At 44.8% G+C, this 17,415-nt stretch overlaps 1 protein-coding gene across 2 annotated transcripts in view; it reads right to left on the bottom strand.

Annotated features, from left to right (window-relative positions):
* The window catches only part of SMARCC1 (SWI/SNF related, matrix associated, actin dependent regulator of chromatin subfamily c member 1), a 157,394-nt gene that overhangs the window by 3,124 nt on the left and 136,855 nt on the right, over positions 1 to 17,415 (bottom strand). For both annotated transcript variants that reach the window (XM_034759721.1, XM_034759722.1), the window contains one exon: positions 660 to 836. In XM_034759721.1, coding sequence (XP_034615612.1) covers positions 660 to 836 — 177 coding nt within the window. The remainder of the gene's footprint in view (positions 1 to 659; positions 837 to 17,415) is intronic.

Raw genomic sequence — 17,415 nt, 5'->3', positions numbered from 1 at the left:
GTTGACATTTTAGGAGCACTGCACAGGTATCATCGTAACTTCTGTGTCTCTTGCAGCTGTTTAAGTAACCTCCATGCAAAGTCTAAAGGCTTTTGGGTTCTTTGGCTGGCGCAAGCCAGTGTACCATCAACCAACCAAGCCATCTGGATTTACACCAGTGGAGGATCTGGCCCATATGTCTTTAGTTTCCTTCTAACCAGCTTCCTCTTATTTTAAATCTTCCCCTTTTCTGAAGATGAAATTCACAGTGCTAGTTTTTGGTACGATGCTACTGCACTGCATTATACTGTGGTCACTACTAATTAGTGATTTAGTCACAGTTATGTCTTGAACCCACGCCTGTGTGTTCTTTTGGATTAAGCTGTGACTGGTTTTCATGGTGACCACAATGCCTCACCACCTTTACAAGTTAATCACAAAGGGGCAGTAACACATGCTATGGTGCTCTGAATGAGAGAGAGAGAGAGAGACAGAGACTTAAATCTTCCAACACCCCTCTGACAGAGATTTTTGGCTGCTAAAAACACAGATCTGATGGTTCCCACAGCACTCACAAAAAGGGTTTAAACGACAATCACTTTTCCAGTAATAAGGAGACAAGCAATGGAAAACAAACAGTTGGTACATTCAGCCAGAGCTAATTCTGAAATCTCACTTACACATGCCATTTGGAGCAGCTAGGGGAACACGAGGTCCAATTACGTTTCCTGACATTGGTGGCATGCCAGATGGGGGAGGGCCACCGCTGGCTGGGTGGATGTTGGCTGACACAGATGGCATCATCCGGCCTGGCATGGCCTGCCCAGGTATCATTGAACCTGGCCCGGGCATCTGTCCTGCAGGGACATTAAAGAGAGATTGCGATGAAACTCAGTTAAAACACAGAAGTGAACAGAAGAGGAAAAATGTGGCCTAATTGTTCTCTAAGCAGGAAGAGAAAGCACTCTTGTGTGCTCAGATTCAATTCTCTGCTTCCACTCCAAATGCCATCTGCGATCATCCCAAAGGACAAGCTTCCCACCACTGAATAACACACTCCTTTCAGGAGGAACTGCCGTGAGATCTTGATGTCGCTAAAACCATATAACACAACAGGCAACTGGAGGAGGAGTTTATTCACAGTTGCCTCTAGAACAGGATGGAATCTGGGTAAACAGGTGATTTTTAGCGGCCTTCGTGAAGATGCATTACCAACTGCACAGGGAGAACGAGGCTTCAAAATAAAACGCTCAGTAACAAGGGCAGGGACAAGGACTAATGGATTAACTGAATAGCAGAGCTGCAGTCATGCAGCTATAAATGATACCGGAAATACCTGCACAATGTAAAACACATTTTGATTTCAGTACAAGGAAGGTTTCTTAGAAACACCTCTGTGAGTGCAGCCCTCCTTTGTGGGTTAAGTTTCAGGAGCATCAAGAAAAACTTAGAATTTTCAATGTCAAAACACGTACAACTCACTGACTGGATTTTAAAACCCCAGTTGAAGAGAGAGGGGTCCATAATCCATTACATTTACTTCTGCAGGATTCAGTGAACGCACATTTTGTAGCTGCAGTACTTTAGTTCGGGAAGCAGCCACTAGCCATGGATTGTAGCTATTTACAAATGTAAGTAAGGATTATTTTAAAAGATCCCTTCCATCCCAGACCCCAAGTAATTATGTAAAATACATGGTCTGATTATAGAAGCTCTTAAACATAGCCCCACACCCACCTTCTTAAACAACCGAGCACATATATAAAACAGCATTAAGACCATGATGGAATTTAAAAGCTAGGGAAATTCACAGGTCTGTATTTAGGACTGAAAGTCAGTAACTAGGTACAAAGATACATACGTCTGTAATGCCTGCTGAAGTTCAGTTACTGGATGAGATGCTTAAATGAACTAACAGTTTTATTAGGATCTATTACTCATTTAGCATCCTTCAAACATTATTCTTAAGAAATTTATAATGTAATATGGAATTATAAAGAAATTCAGCACCACGGACAGCATCACTGTAGCTTTTCAGGCAACTGGACCCATTTGCAAGTCTAATAGCCCAGAGGAGCCAACTCCAAATAAATTACACATACTCTCACCTACAGTATTGTTTGGGCTATTCTGAACCTGGCCAATGGGGGGCAGGAAGGGGAGGGGTGGCAGAAAAATGGGAGCCCCTGCACCCTGACACCGCTCCCTGGCAGGAGTGCCAGGCAGGCGGAGTGGGGCAAGCCCCCATGCCCCAATCCTGCTCCCCAAGCCGGGCAACATGCCAGGGTTGATTTCATCTGAGGGATCTTCCTGCCAATCATATACCTGCCACTCTTCCTGAGCAGGTTGGGCCGATGGTATCTGCACGGACTGGAACACAGGCATTCTTGAAGACAACAGCACTGGGGGAGGTTTGGTGCCAGGACAACTTTCTACATGGTGCAGGTACCTCCAATACCAGCAGGTTGTCAGTGTTAATACCAGAGCAGCCGATAGTGAAGTGCTGGGATTGAACGTAGGGCCATGTGAGTAACTGAAGAGGGCTCTGCAGAACGTCTTTCCATGCCAACGGAGTCTTAGATGAAGGAAGCCAACTGGGTTTTCTGGAACAGCAGAATTTGCACAGGCGGTTCCAAGGAGAACTCGTGTTCCTGTAGAAGGTTCCTGATTGAAACTGGTGGTGAATACTGCTGCAGAGTCAAGCAGCAAAGGCACAGACAACAGATTTGACTGGAGACCCCAAACGAGAGTGAAAATATTCAACAGAGGGAGGTGGTCCACAGACACCAGGGATGGATCTACAAAACTCAGCCATGAAGCCTCCAGCTAAGGAGAGGTGTGTGTGGAAGCCGAAGCCGACGTCAGGAAACATGGGTCACTGGTCGAGAATGACAATGATGCCACTTTTTCTCCTTTGACTCCCTCCACAAGTAGGAATGCTTTCTCTTCTAGGGCCATGGAGCAAGGGTCACGCAGAGATCTGGAAGCATGCATTTCGTTTACAGCGTTCACTGGCATTGATTCAAATGGCACCAAAGGTGTCTTTGGTGCAGATAGTAGAACCAATATCACTGTGGTATCAGTGCAGATTGTGGTGCCAGATGGGAAGCTCAGACACTGTAGGTATTGGGCTCAGGGAGGCGGACCTTCAGCCCAACATTAAAGGAGGCAGAAGTGCTTAGGTGTGTTTCAGGTCACATGACAGAAGACCTCAAACCTCTTGCAGGAGTATCAGGACAGCCCGGTTGGAGGCTCATTGAAGCCAAATACATTTGCAGTCTGTCCTTCCTTGCCCAAGGAGTATAAGCATGGTGGATTGTTCACTGGGAAACTACATGCATTTCTCTCAGGGACATAAGGCACCGAATGTGTGCATTTGTCTCAGGAAAGATGGCTGAACAGGTTACGTATCCTTTGACCCCTTACATGGTTCAAGACCAGACATGGTCTCAGGGTAACTGGAGGCCAACGGTCACAAATAACCTATTTTAAGAAAGAAGGCTAGCTAGCTTTGCATACAGGAGAGGTAGATCCATTAGCTTGTGGCAATGGAACTAAGATGGATGGGGACTGTGCTTCCTTATCTCAAGCCAATTACCTCCTCTTTGGGTGAGAGTGCTCCTACCACCACCCCAGCACACCCAGCTTTCCTACACACTTTCCACAGCTCAGCGCCAGAGGTGCTGAAGCCCATTAGTGGGAATGCACAGAAGTCCTTGAAGAAAAGAGGATTAAGTTAACGTAATACCATAATGACCAACTGCTCTAATAACCCTTCAACTCAATAAAAGCCTGTAACTGTCCAATCATATGCCAATTTCCCTCATAACTGCAGCAAACAGATTTAAAAAAACAAGTTTTTTTTTGGGGGGGGGGAGGGGGAGGAGACATTTACACAAAGAGGAGAGAAATGTCTAAATCTATCCATGCACACATTGAGCACAGCCTCTGGTCAGTGGCCTGTAATGCAAGTCTGTGACATTTCCATTGTCACAAATGAAAGAGCAGCAGCAACCGACCAGAAAAGCTGTCTGGATTGGAGAATCCTCTCCTCCCCCTTCAGCTCCCCATCAGCAAAATAGTTTCCACTCTGGTGACTGTGAACAGGCGTACGTGGAAGACCATCGCAACGAATCCTTGCTTCTCCAGTCAAGGATCTAAAGAGCAAACAGGAGGTGGAAGATTTCCTGAAGACACTTGCCACAGGATTCACTGAAGCTTTCCAAACCCCAGTACACATGTGGTGCGGTCCTTCATAGGCATGCACTCTGTGGGCAAGTACAATGCACATCATTTCCAGCTGCAGTTATCTGGAATCAGATTCCCCTCAAACAAGTTCAGCCAGAAGTTTCCTAGCTTGGCTTGTTCCTTTCCCCTTGCAGCAAGCAGACAGCAAGAGCAACAAAAAGAGTTCCCCCAGTCAGATAACAGAGGATTTAAACAGGCATACACGTCTGTTTTGGTCCAGGTCGCTCTCAGCGGTGAAGAACAGGCAACAAGGGCACAGTAGGTAGTGTGAGAGAAAGCTATAACCAGCCTGGGACTGAGGTTTACAGCCATGGTAACCCCGTAGCATTAGAAGTAAATCAAAATGTCTAGGATAAGTACAGGTCCTATGTGGTGGCAGGGGGCTCCAGAATGAGAACACCCACCATTCTTTCACCATGAAGAACCTACCTGCTTTTCCAGATCCTCTCTATTCAAACACCAAAAGCTGAAGAGTGCAGATTAACCCCCTCGGCAATTCCTTCTGCTAGGGGTCAGTGTGTGTTGGTGTTTAGCCTCTGGGAAATTTCAACTTGTGGCTTTGAACAGGTGAATATGGCCGGAAGATGGGAAGCAACTGCCTCTTATTCCTTTTGCAAGGAGTCTATGGGCATCACAGCATAGAAGAGCACCACTGTACTTTCTCCCTATCCCTCAGCTACTAACTGTCACATGTGAAAATGCAGATCAGCTTGCAGCAAAGCCAATTTGAAAACATGAGGGCACAAGATAAGCTGAGGTCAGTTGGTCAGCATCATGGGTCAGGATTTTCCCCAGAACTGCAGGAGATGTGAGAGCTTATCTGGCTGGTATCAAGCTATTAGAATTCTGAGGCGAATCAGAGTAATACAAAATTTAGACAAGAAAAATCCTATTCTATTTAGCAATCTAGACAGGAGCACAGGCCATTAACCTGAACCACCCAAGGAAGTAAACTTCTAACCATGATATTTCCTTCAAAGCATTCTGCAGCCAAATTTACACTCCTCTCTTCCATTTGGAAGACAGGATTAGAATTCAAAATGATCTGGACAAACTGGAGCAATGGTCTGAAGTAAAGAGGATGAAATTCAATAAGGACAAATGCAAAGTACTCCACTTAGGAAGGAACAATCAATTGCACAAATACAAAATGAGAAATGACTGCCTAGGAAGGAGTACTGCAGAAAAGGATCTGGGGGTTAGAGTGGATCACAAATTAAATATGAGCCAACAATGTAATACTGTTGCAAAAAAACCCAACATCGTTCTGGGATGCATTAGCAGGAATGTTGTAAGCAAGACATGAGAAGTAATTCATCTACTCTACTTAGTACTGATAAGGCCTCAGTTGGAGTATTGTCCAGTTCTGGGCACCACACTTCAAGAAAGATGTGGACAAACTGGAGAAAGTCCAGAGGAGAGCAACAAGAATGACTAAAGGTCTAGAAAACATGACCTCTGAGGAAAGATTGAAAACATTGGATTTGTTTAGTCTAAAGAGAGAAGAGTAGAGAAGACTAAGGGGGGGACACATGATAACAGCCTTCAAGTATGTAAAAGATTGTTATAAAGAGGAAGGTGATAAATTATTCTCCTTAACAAGTGAAGACAGGCCAAGAAGTAATGGGCTTAAATTGCAGCAAGGGAGATTTAGGTTAGACCAGGGGTCGGCAACCTTTCAGAAGTGGTGTGCCGAGTCTTCATTTATTCACTCTAATTTAAGGTTTCGCGTGCCAGTAATACATTTTAACGTTTTTAGAAGGTCTCTTTCTATAAGTCTATAATATATAACTAAACTATTGTTGTATGTAAAGTAAATAAGGTTTTTAAAAATGTTTAAGAAGCTTCATTTAAAATTAAATTAAAATGCAGAGGCCCCGGACTGGTGGCCAGGACCAGGGCAAGGGCAAGGGCAGTGAGAGTGCCACTGAAAATCAGCTCGTGTGCCGCCTTCGGCACGCGTGCCATAGGTTGCCTACCCCTGGGTTAGACTCAGGGCCGGTGCTACCATTAAGGCGAACTAGGCGGTTGCCTAGGGTGCCAAGATCTGGGTGCGCCAAAAAGCGGTGCCCTCAATTTTTTTTTTTTACAGCGTTCCTCCCCGAGCGCGCGGTCGCTGCTCCACTTCTCCCGCCTCCCAGGCTTGCGGCGCCAATCAGCTGTTTGGCGCCCCAATCCTGGGAGGGGAGGAGAATTAGAGCGGGGGCGGCATGCTCGGGGAGGAGGCGGAGCAGAGGTGAGCTGGTGTGGGGAGCTGCCACACGGCTCCCTGGGGGGGGGAACTGCCATGGGAGGGGGACACCCTCAGGGCGGGGAGCTGCCGCAGGGCTGGGGAGGGGGCGCAAGGTGGAAGTTTCTGCTAGGGTGCGAAACTTCCTTGCACCGGCCCTGGTTAGACATTTAAAAAAAAAAACTTCCTAATTGTAGTTAAGCACTGGAACAAATTATCTAGGCAGGTTGTGGAATCTCTGTCACTGGAGGTTTAAGAACAGGTTAGACAAACACCTGTCAGGGATGGTCTATACATTACTTAGTTCTGCTTTGAGTGCAGGGTCTATCAAGGTGCCTTCCAGTCCTACATTTATATTATTTCTATTAGTTCCCCATCATCTTTAGGACAATGAACCCTCAAACAGCACCTTGCCGCTTTAGTGGTTGCCTTTGCAATATAGCTTATACCCTGAAACCCAATACCAGAAAATACTGATAGTCGAGTTCACACTCCCTTCCCCCGACCATAAGTTTATTAAATATTTTCCCATCTGTCCCAACAGATTTCATGTTCCTGTAAAGCTGGAAGTGTTCTGCCTTCCCAGTGCAATCAAGACACTGATGCTTTTGATACAGAAATGGATGCTTAATGGAGGGACCTAGCTGTGCAACGGAAGTCAAACTGGGCTCTTGGGAAGATGTGTATATGGCTTTACCACAGATCTTTTAACTATTAGGAAAAGTCAAGTTAGGAACTTGGTAGTGCAGTGGGGTTGGCACACTAGCCTTTAACATCTAGACACCTGTATCCAAACCTGGATTAGCTCAGAAGTGAAATAAACGTGTGTGTGTGTGTGTGTGTGTGTGTGTGTGTGTGTGTGTCTTCTCATTTTGTTCTAGGGCTGTCCATTAATCGCAGTTAACTCACACGATTAACTCAAAAAAATTAATCGTAAGTAATCGCAGTTTTAATTGCACGGTTAAACAATAGAATACCAATTGAAATTTATGAAATATTTTTGGATGTTTTTCTACATTTTCAAATACACTACTCACTTTATATTATTTTTTATTACAAATATTTGCACTGTAAAAATGATAAACAAAAGAAATAGTATTTTCCTGTTCACCTCATACAAGTACTGTAGTGCAATCTCTTTATTGTGAAAATGCAACATACAAATGTAGATTTTTTTATTACATAACTGCATTCAAAAACAAAATAATGCAAAACTTTAGAGCCTACAAGTCCACTCAGTCCTACTTCTTGTTGTCCAATTGCTAAGACAAACAAGTTTGTTTATATTTACAGGAGCTATTGCTGCCCACTTCTTATTTACGTCACCAGAATGTGTAGGGTTACCATCCGTCTGGCTTTCCCCGGACATGTCCGGCTTTTTCAGCTTTAAGTGGCCGTCCGGGGGGATTTCTAATAAAGTAGAAATGTCCGGGATTTCCCCCTTCCCCTCATGCAGAGTGTGGCACGGCTGATTGGACGGCTGGGCCTGATTGAAAGCCGCTCGCAGCCACTTAGCCAGAGTCCCTCCCCCTCCCCCGCAGAGCAGCGCCACAGTGTTTGGCTGCACGTGGAGCTCGCAGTTCTCCCTCGGCCTGGTGGTGGTGGGGTCAGGCAAGGGACAGGGGGTTAGATTGGTCGGGGGATTCTGGTGGGGCTGTTGGGAGAAGGGGGTGTAGAGAGCAGTTGGGGCAGGCAAGGGACAGGGAACGGGGGGGTTAGATTGGTTGGGGGTTCTGGGGGGGGCTGTTGGGAGAAGGGGTGTAGAGAGTGGTTGGGGCAGTCAGGGGACAGGGAGGCTTAGACAGGGGGTGGGGGGGGTCTCAGGAGGGGGCAGTCAGGGGACAGGTAGGGGGGTTTTGAGGGGGGCAGGGCTGGGGCAGGGCTAGGGCAGCACCTCATGTCCTCTTTTTTGATTGTTGAAATATGGTAACCCTAAGAAAGTGTGACTAGACATTCACATGGCACTGTTGTAGCCTGAGTCGCAAGATATTTTATTTTTGAATGCAGTTATTTTCTGTACATAAATCTACATTTGTAAGTTGAACTTTCATGGTAAAGAGATTGCACTACAGTACTTGCATGAGGTGAACTGAAAAATACTATTTCTTTTGTTTTTTACAGTGCAAATATTTGTAATAAAAATATAAAGTGAGAACTATACACCTTGTATTCTCTGGTGTAAGTGAAATCAATATATTTGAAAATGTAGAAAACATCCACAAATATTTAAATAAATGGTATTCTATTATTAACAGTGCGATTAATCACGCAATTACTTTTTTTAATCACACGATTAATCACGATTAATTTTTAGTTGCTTGACAGCCCTAATTTATTCACATCACAACCACCACAACAGTCTGGGTTGATTGTTTTTGCTCTGGAGGGCCCCTGAACAGCAGGGGTTTGGCAGGTCAGGAGTGAAGTGCTTTGGGAGACCTGTGTGGCAGCCTGCTCACACTGTGTCTGGCTCAAGCCAGTGCTTGGTTATTTTTATGAGCACTAAAATCTGTCAAAAAAAAAAAAATTATCAAGAGCTGAGTAACCACCACATCCAGGAGTACATAGCCACTTTCTGATCCAAGACCAGACTAAAAGGGAATAAAGGAGGACTTCACCAGGTAAGTGGAGAATAAGGCCACTGAGGCTGGTGGAGCAAAGGCAGGAACCAACCTTGTGCTAAAGTAAGAAGTCAGAGACAGAGAGTGGGGGTAAATTGTGGAGCGCTTTGTTAGTATGGGCAAGCAGCTTATGTTTGATGGAACAAAGAAGGGGACTAAGTGGAGGGACAGCGATGAACAAGGAAGATTATTTTAACAGCAACACTTTGAATGAAGTTGAGGGGTGTGAGATTGCAGGCAGTGAGGCAAGCATGAGGGAGATACATTAGCCAAGGCACAAGCTGATCAGGACTTGGATAAGAGTTTTGACAGAAAAGAACATTAGGATCTTGGAGATACTACGCAGGAAGAAACCGCAGAATTCAGACACTGCCTGTGGGCCAAAAGAGAGAGCCTAGTAAAGATGAAGCCAAGATGAACCCATGTGTATTGTATGGAAAAAGATGGGAATGGAAAGGAGAGACGGCCAGTTGGGGACCACCATTTGATGCAGAACAGACCCCACTCACCAGGGCTCTTCCATCTTCTCCTGTCAGATTGTCTCAAGTAGTATCTTTCCCCCCACTTGAAGCATGAGAATCTCCAAGCCTAGGTTGGCTCTCTCCTTTTCCTTCCCTTGCTTTGCATAACAAGGCTTCTCTGTCCACATTATAGAATAACCGTTACTTAAAACCCTTTGGGATAATTCATGCTACAGACGGCCATTCTAGGTAACCTACAGTAAAGCATAATATAGTGTGACAGACCCAGACCAGTGGGATACAGGAGTCTGGTAGAGGGCAAATATACTGGTCACTGGATGAGTAGTTTTCTGTTCCCTGAGTGACCAGAGAAGGGGCTGCACTAGAGTAAACAGGAACCTGCTAGAACCAGTTAAGGCAGGCAGGCTAATTAGGACACCTGGAGCCAATTAAGAAGCTGCTAGAATCAATTAAGGCAGGCTAATCAGGGCACCTGGGTTTTAAAAGGAGCTCACTTCAGTTTGTAGTGAGAAGCTGGGAACAAGAGGCGCAAGGAGCTGAGAGTGAGAGGGTGTGCTGCTGGAGGACTGAGGAGCACAAGCGTTATCGGACACCAGGAGGAAGGTCCTGTGGTGAGAATAAGGAAGGTGTTTGGAGGAGGCCATGGGGAAGTAGCCCAGGGAGTTGTAGCTGTCATGCAGCTGTTACAGGAGGCACTATAGACAGCTGCAGTCCACAGGGCCCTGGGCTGGAACCCGGAGTAGAGGGCGGGCCCAGGTTCCCCCCAAACCTCCCAATTGACCTGGACTATGGGTTCTTCCAGAGGGGAAGGTCTCTGGGCTGTTCCCCCAACCCACATGGTGAATCTCTGAGGCAAGAAAATCCGCCAATAAGCGCAGGACCCACCAAGATAGAGGAGGAACTTTGTCACAATAGTTATAAAAACTGTATGGAAACTGTTTCAAATGAAGTTGTAAGCTTTAGTGTAGACAGTGGCTTCTTGGACGGATGGAAAAAATCAGAGCCCTTCAGAGTTGCAGTAAGGTATGGGTTTTATTGTTATATTAACAGCTGGTTAAGCCACTATTAAAGAGAATTTAACCCAAAATTTTATATGGGGAAGCACAGGCTTATTTTGCATCATGAGCTTATTTCCTGAGTCCTATTCTACACTGCTGCCCAGAAGACAACTGTGTATCTGGCTGTTAATGCTAGATTTAGTTCCAGTGAATATTTTCCTTGCAAATTTAGAATGTTATATTGTATTGCAGTTTTCCTTAAAGCATCCATGAGATGGGGCTTTCACACTGCCCAGAGAAGTTCTGTGTATGTGTGTTTAAGGACAAGGGTAGCTTTTTATTTCTTGGCTTATTGCAGCAGAATGCATGCAATTTTATTTTAAAGGCAGATAATGATGCTTGCAAGAGATGATCTTATCACATCTCCATTCTATCTCACACTAAGAGTTCATTCAACAAACAGTACCTAGCCAAACCTGGATTAAGCAATTGGGTTTCACAATTGTCAGCATGGCAAAATGAAATGTTATTTCTACAGAGATAATATTCCTTTTCACTTAATGAGAAAGATACAACTTCAAAAAGACAGGCTAAAGCAGAAAATGTCAAAATGTGACCTACATAAAGGAGAGAGCTTAAAAACAGCAGATGTTTGAGAAGATAAAACTGAAAGATTCACTAAAATGAGGTTCAGCTTGCTGAAAAATCCTTACTCGTTTATAGATTTTAGATATTTTCTAGTACGTGCTAAGGAAATGTTACTCTCACTAGTATTGCATGACACATGTATTCATGTTACAGTGAACCTTGTACATGAAGCCATCCTTGATAGATTACCCCAAGGCCTGTATGAGATGTCTCACCTCCATTAAAGCAGTCATTTGAGGGGCTCTGGTGTTGGGTCCCAAGACAGGCTTCACTATTTTTATTTTAAAGTGGGGGAAAAGAAGCAGAAAGTTTTGTAGTCTTCTAAACATTCACTTGCAAGTTCTTTCCCATTAGCGCACCCCTTAAACAAATGGCCAACTGCTAATGCAATCAGTGCTAAAGGAGGGAGGATGCAACTCCTGGGGCCATGAGTTCTGAAAAGGGATGAAACCCAGACTCTCCACTTCCAGGGGGGCCAACCTGAGCCTGAGAAGGAGCCAGAATTTACCAATGTACATTGCCAAAGAGCCACAGTAATACATCAGTAGCCCCGCCCCCGCTCCCAGCACCTCCTGCCCACTGGCAGCCCCGATCAGCGCCTCCCCCTCCCTCTCCGCCAGTTGTTTCATGGTGTGCAGGAGGCTCGGTGGGGGAGGAGCGAGGGCACGGCAGGGGGTGGGAAGCGGTGGAGTGGGGGCATGGCCTGTAGCATAGCCAGGGGTTGAGCAGTGAGCACCCCCCAGTACATTGGAACATTGGCGCCTGTAGCTCCAGCCCCGGAGTCGGTGCCTATACAAGGAGCCGCATATTAACTTCTGAAGAGCCGCATGTGGCTCCGGAGCCACAGGCTGGCCACCCTTGCTCCACTTAGAAGTTTCTCTAGTGCTCTTTTGCTGAGCAGAAGATGATGATTCTGCATGAAATCATGCTCTCACCTGAGTGAATAAATCACTTTTGAGATGCTCATGACATTTCTGTTAGACTGGTGAGAACAGGAAAATTCTTTCAGGGCGCTGTCTGCAGGCTTCACTGCAGGACAAATTTTGTGGTGTCATTAGACACGCCTCTTCCCTACTGTGAATGATTTTCAGAAGCAGAGTCAGAAACCCATATTGCTAACCAGTCTTCAAGACACGTCCTTACTTTCGCGTGTCCTCCCCAACACACTGCAGCAGACAGAATTCTAGAGCCAAGAACTGTGAATAAATAACTACAATAACTCATTTAGCATCAAATCTCTAGGGAGGCAGTTTCCGCTTCACTTGCATATTGTATTTCTGTCACTTCCCTCTAGCACAATTCATTCACTGTAGACTATATAGGCACTAACTTGATTATACAAGCACCAACTTGAATGCCAAAGTGCACTGTTCTGGGGCTTTCCTGGTCCTGTCAGACTGGACCCCCTAGCAGCTGGAGGCTCACCATTGTTTTTCTATAACATTTCACACACATGGTAAGATTCTTTTGCAAGAAGTGACAAGCTGCTTCCCCATCTACATGAATGAGGACAATCGGTACCCAGGGCTGCACTGGCTACCTTAAAATATTTATGCATCTTAAATAATATATATGTGTACGGGGTTAGGAAGTGCTTAAACTCACTGGAGAGGCTTTGATGACATCAAAAAGCCAGGACAAGTGAAGCAGTTAAATAATCATATAACAACCTCAATGGAATTGTTGTCCCTTGGCTGACTCCGTTATTTGCTATTCTACATAATACTTTTGCATGGTCAGACTTTCACAGGTGGGATGACGCAGCTACCACCTTGTTAGTAGAAAGAACCCAAGCCTTCTACCTGCAAGGGTTTCAATGGTTATTTACAGTGCAATAGAGATGCATGTGCACAAAAATTTCCCTTTCCTACTGCGGTGTTAACAGCCTTCGTTCATGTCGCACTCCCCCTTAGTACCCAGCTAGGGTTGGGCAAGCTAATAATCCAACCAGTGGACCACATTTGGTGCTGAATCATGGTCATGTGCCACTTGAGGCATGTTGTACATATGCTACGACCACCAGGCAGTATTAAAGCCACAGTAAAGGAACTTTAAAGCCAGGCTTTAAGTAGACTAAATGCTGGTCATTCTGTCAAAAAGGATCATACCAAGCAATCAAGAATACACAGAATATAGTCCCCTGCCAGGCTTCACATGACTATAAAGAGTTACAGTTTTAACACAAATTAACAAGTCCATAATTACACAATTATCTATCAGGTTGCAACTGGGAGAATTCTGCAAAGCATTTCCCACCAATATCAATTTACACTCCCCTTCTGTGACCCTAGAAAAATGAGTTTAGTGGCTGGAGCATTCAACAGAACACAGTAACTTAAGTGAACGCTGGAGAATATTAGCAAGAAGAAAATTATGAATCCAAAAGTCTGAATATTTGCAGAGGAAAAGTGACTCGGAGTTACAATAAGCCAGTGCGGAAAATGAAACATACGGTGTGACTAATGTGGACATAGTTAAAAACAGCTCAAAATCTGAATTTTGGACACACACTATGAAATGCTTGCAAACATGCTACAGACAAGAACGAACAACAAAATTATTCATGGAATAATTTCAACCTCCACATCACAGAAAACTGGTTCTGGATGATGTGTGAACATACAAGACAAAAATTTAATAACTGGTAATACAATTATTCACCTCGATGTTGTGGCATATTTTTAGTGAATTTAATACTAAGAGGTGAAAACCATGGAGACCCTTTTATCCACAGCAGGGGGGTTGGGGTGTGTGTGTGTGTGTGTGTGTGTGTGTTCGTTCATCACAACAGTCTCTGAATAGGCAGGAAGATAGTCTGTGAAAATTGGACAGACCAGTTCCTCCCCCACTGGAAGATATTTTCCCTTGGACTTAGCTTGTTCACCCTCTTTTACCAATGGATCTCGCTGGTGGCTGTCAGAAGGCTCAAACATAGCTGGTGGAAAGCACGTTCGCTGGCTTGAGATCATAATGGAAAACAGAGTTCCTGCCATCTTCTGAGAAGCCAGTGGAGGAGAATCTGGAATGATTCTTAGACTTTTTTTGTGCTTTTCTTTTGCCTTTTGGAGGGAACATACTTGCTTCCATCAGGAGATTTCTCCCTCTTCCTAGATGGTGTCTCCCTTTTGGGATTTAGGACTGGATTTTCACAAACAGCTAGGTGCCTAACTCCCATTCATTTCAATGCAAGTTAGATGCCTATCTGCATCTTCAGAAATGTAGATACCTTTGAAAAATCTGACCCTTAGCCCACAAGGAGGGGTTTGAGCCCCTCTGCCCTTTGTCTCTCCAATATGTAATTAGAGAGGAAACAAAGGGGATCGGATCACCCCTGACGGAACCCAGATCCTGCTTTTGGAGAGAAAGGAGAGTCAGAAAAAAATATCAATCTTCTCAAAGGGAAGGGGGAGGGGGCGATCATAGAGCTTTTCCCCTTCGAGGAGGATTGGGCTGGGACTTGAAAAGGACTTCCCCATCAAAGAATTCCCCAGTCAATGAAGATTGACCTGCCTGCTGGTTCTCAAGCACTTGTGACAGTGTCTCCAAGCAGTCTCTGACGGGGGAAGAGGGGAAGAAATGCCAAATTCCAACAAGCCATCCAGATTCTAAGCCCTTTCTCCCTAGCAACACAAGCATCTGCAGGCTGTGCCACTGGAACTTTTGCAGCAGAGCTCCTCTTCTGAAGCTTCTTAGAGGTTACCACTTGACCTTTTTTCTGCTTCAACAAACAGAGGGGAGAAACCTGGCAGGTGATCCCATTTTAGGAATGAAGCCTAGGAAAAAATTGTTCCCTAGAAGGACGATGGGGAGGGTTGATGGGAGAAGAATACTGCTCACTGCTGCACCAACATTTGTTTGCAAGAGTCAGGTCAGCTCTTCCACCTCTATTATCATCTTATCTTGCTCTGCTTGCATGGCTAAAAGAGGCTTCCTGGCCAAATACGTAGAGCCCTGCAAATCTGTGTCTATCTGCTTTATATTTGCAGACAGCTGGCTGCAGTATTCGCAGGAAAAGAGTTGCAGATCAACGGTCTCAGACTGGGGGAAGAGGTCAGGATCTAGAACCTGCCATTCTTTGATATTTTGATTTAAGGATTGTTGAAAGTGGAGCTCCTGAAGGAGGATGGAACACTATACCTTTTCCTCTCCAAGCCTCTGGAAAAGAACCCATTTCTGTGATAGGAAGCCCCTGTATCTTTCTTTTACATGCATTTACAGGTTAAGTGCCAGCAGCATGCTCAGTCCTTCACTAACATAAGGAGATATACCTCCTGCACCATACAGATTTCCATCCAGTACAGACACGCAGTACACCATGCTGATGGTAGAATCTGGTAGAAGTGTTTGTTAAGGCTTTGTGGAAGAAGGGTTGAGACATTTAGTGGATGAGGATAGACTAGATAAGTTGCTTAACTCTCCTCTTCCTTTTTCCTCTAAATCACTAACATTCTTTTTCTAACTGCTCTCCAGTGCAGAAGGGAAACCAGGCTACTGAGTGCTGCATTGTGGTTGCTGCTTTCTCAGGTTAGGAAAGGGGACTAATGAGAGACTGACATGGAAAAGCTTTAGTTGATGTCCCCTTTTCAGCCCTATGTCAATGCAACCTACCAGAGGAGCCTGGATCAAAAACTGCAGAGGCTTCCTTTCCCCAGCTTGATCCAGACAGAATCTGGATCCATTATGCAATTAGCCACAATAACAAATGCTGTAATTAGGCCTTGGGAAATGTAAAAAAGAGTCCTAGAAGCAGCAATACGCAGTCAAAGGGAACTGAGGCCTTGTGGGTAATTCTGCTGTATAAGAGACAAAGCATCACCCTGGGAGCTGCACCGGGACAGGTTAGTGAGAAAAGAATCCCCACTCTAGCCTCAGGGGCTACCATCCTACTTTCTCTCAGCCTCTGAGGTGGTTGTAAGCCAGGGCTATTTTTTCCTTCTCTTAATAAATGTTTTACAGACTTCAATCATCTTGCTTGGAATCATCTCTTCATCCCCTACCCCAGTCACTTGAGGGGCACTCCAAGTATCATTTTGTTCATGGTCTAATGGATTGTAAGTTACTACTTTTTATTCATTACTAAGAGAAAGAGAGCAGCCAAAAGTGAAGCCTGTTGGGAAACAGTGAAGTCCACACAGTTAAAGCACACAAACTTCTCAGGCAATCATACAGTCAACTGAGGAGTTGCAAATGGATAGCCGTACGAGTATTTTTTCCCATTCAGGCCCACTTCTTTTCTTCCATGTGTAAATGTGTTTTGACAGCGTGACTTCTGATGTTTCTGTCACTGTTAAATTTCCACCAATGCAAACAATGAGTCACCCACTTGCAGAAATCTGCCAGACAAGTCACAGTCCACCCAATGGGCACTGTGTAGAATGAACATTATACTGCCGTACTTGTCACTTGGACAGATCACTGTGGGGGAGGCTACCAGCATTACTGGACAGCCCCACACAAACAACAGGCAAGGAAATGGTTTGCTCTTTTTATAAAGTCATTTTAAAGGGGTGTGTTGGGTAAAAGGGCTGGACTCTCAGTCCTGGAGACCAAAATTCTTTTTCTACAACCCTGGCAGCAACAGCACATGCTTCAAACTGCTCTCCTGCCAGTGCACCCTCAGCCCAGACCACGAGGGACTTCCACTAAGTGTCAGGTGAATTCCATCTCCAGAGACACTACAATCTTTAGCACCTTTGCTAAGATTGTTTACCTGGGTGCTAATCAGCATCTATTGTGGTGAAGTAGATTTGTGATGTGGATGCTTTAAAATAATTATTGGTAGCCAATAATTATTTTAAAATCATTAACTTATTTCAGAGAGGCCACCAAAACAGCAATTATTTGGTAACAAACTTTGTTACTGATTGGGCTGAAATATGAACTGGGGACCCAGAGACAAAAGATTCTGTATCTCACTACTGTCACAGGAGTGTCCAAGGAGGGAAATATATACATGACAGGGGAAGGAGATGTAGGTGAAATACATACATCACTCAATTCCTCTTCCCAGTATGGACTGTCTCAATCTACAGCTAAAGGGTACATCAAAAAAGGCCAGGATATCAATTTATAATGTGGGGAAAGGTGAAACAACCCCAAGTGATGTCAAAATGAGCTCAAAGTTTTTACCTTCTTCATACCCATGAACCAGAAACTATTTTTACCTGGACCAAGAATCCTCCTATCATAAAAGTGTTAACTGGATCCAT

Source organism: Trachemys scripta, chromosome 2 (genome assembly GCF_013100865.1).
Source record: "Trachemys scripta elegans isolate TJP31775 chromosome 2, CAS_Tse_1.0, whole genome shotgun sequence".
NCBI lineage: Eukaryota > Metazoa > Chordata > Testudines > Emydidae > Trachemys > Trachemys scripta.
This window is presented reverse-complemented; position numbering and strand designations above follow the sequence as displayed.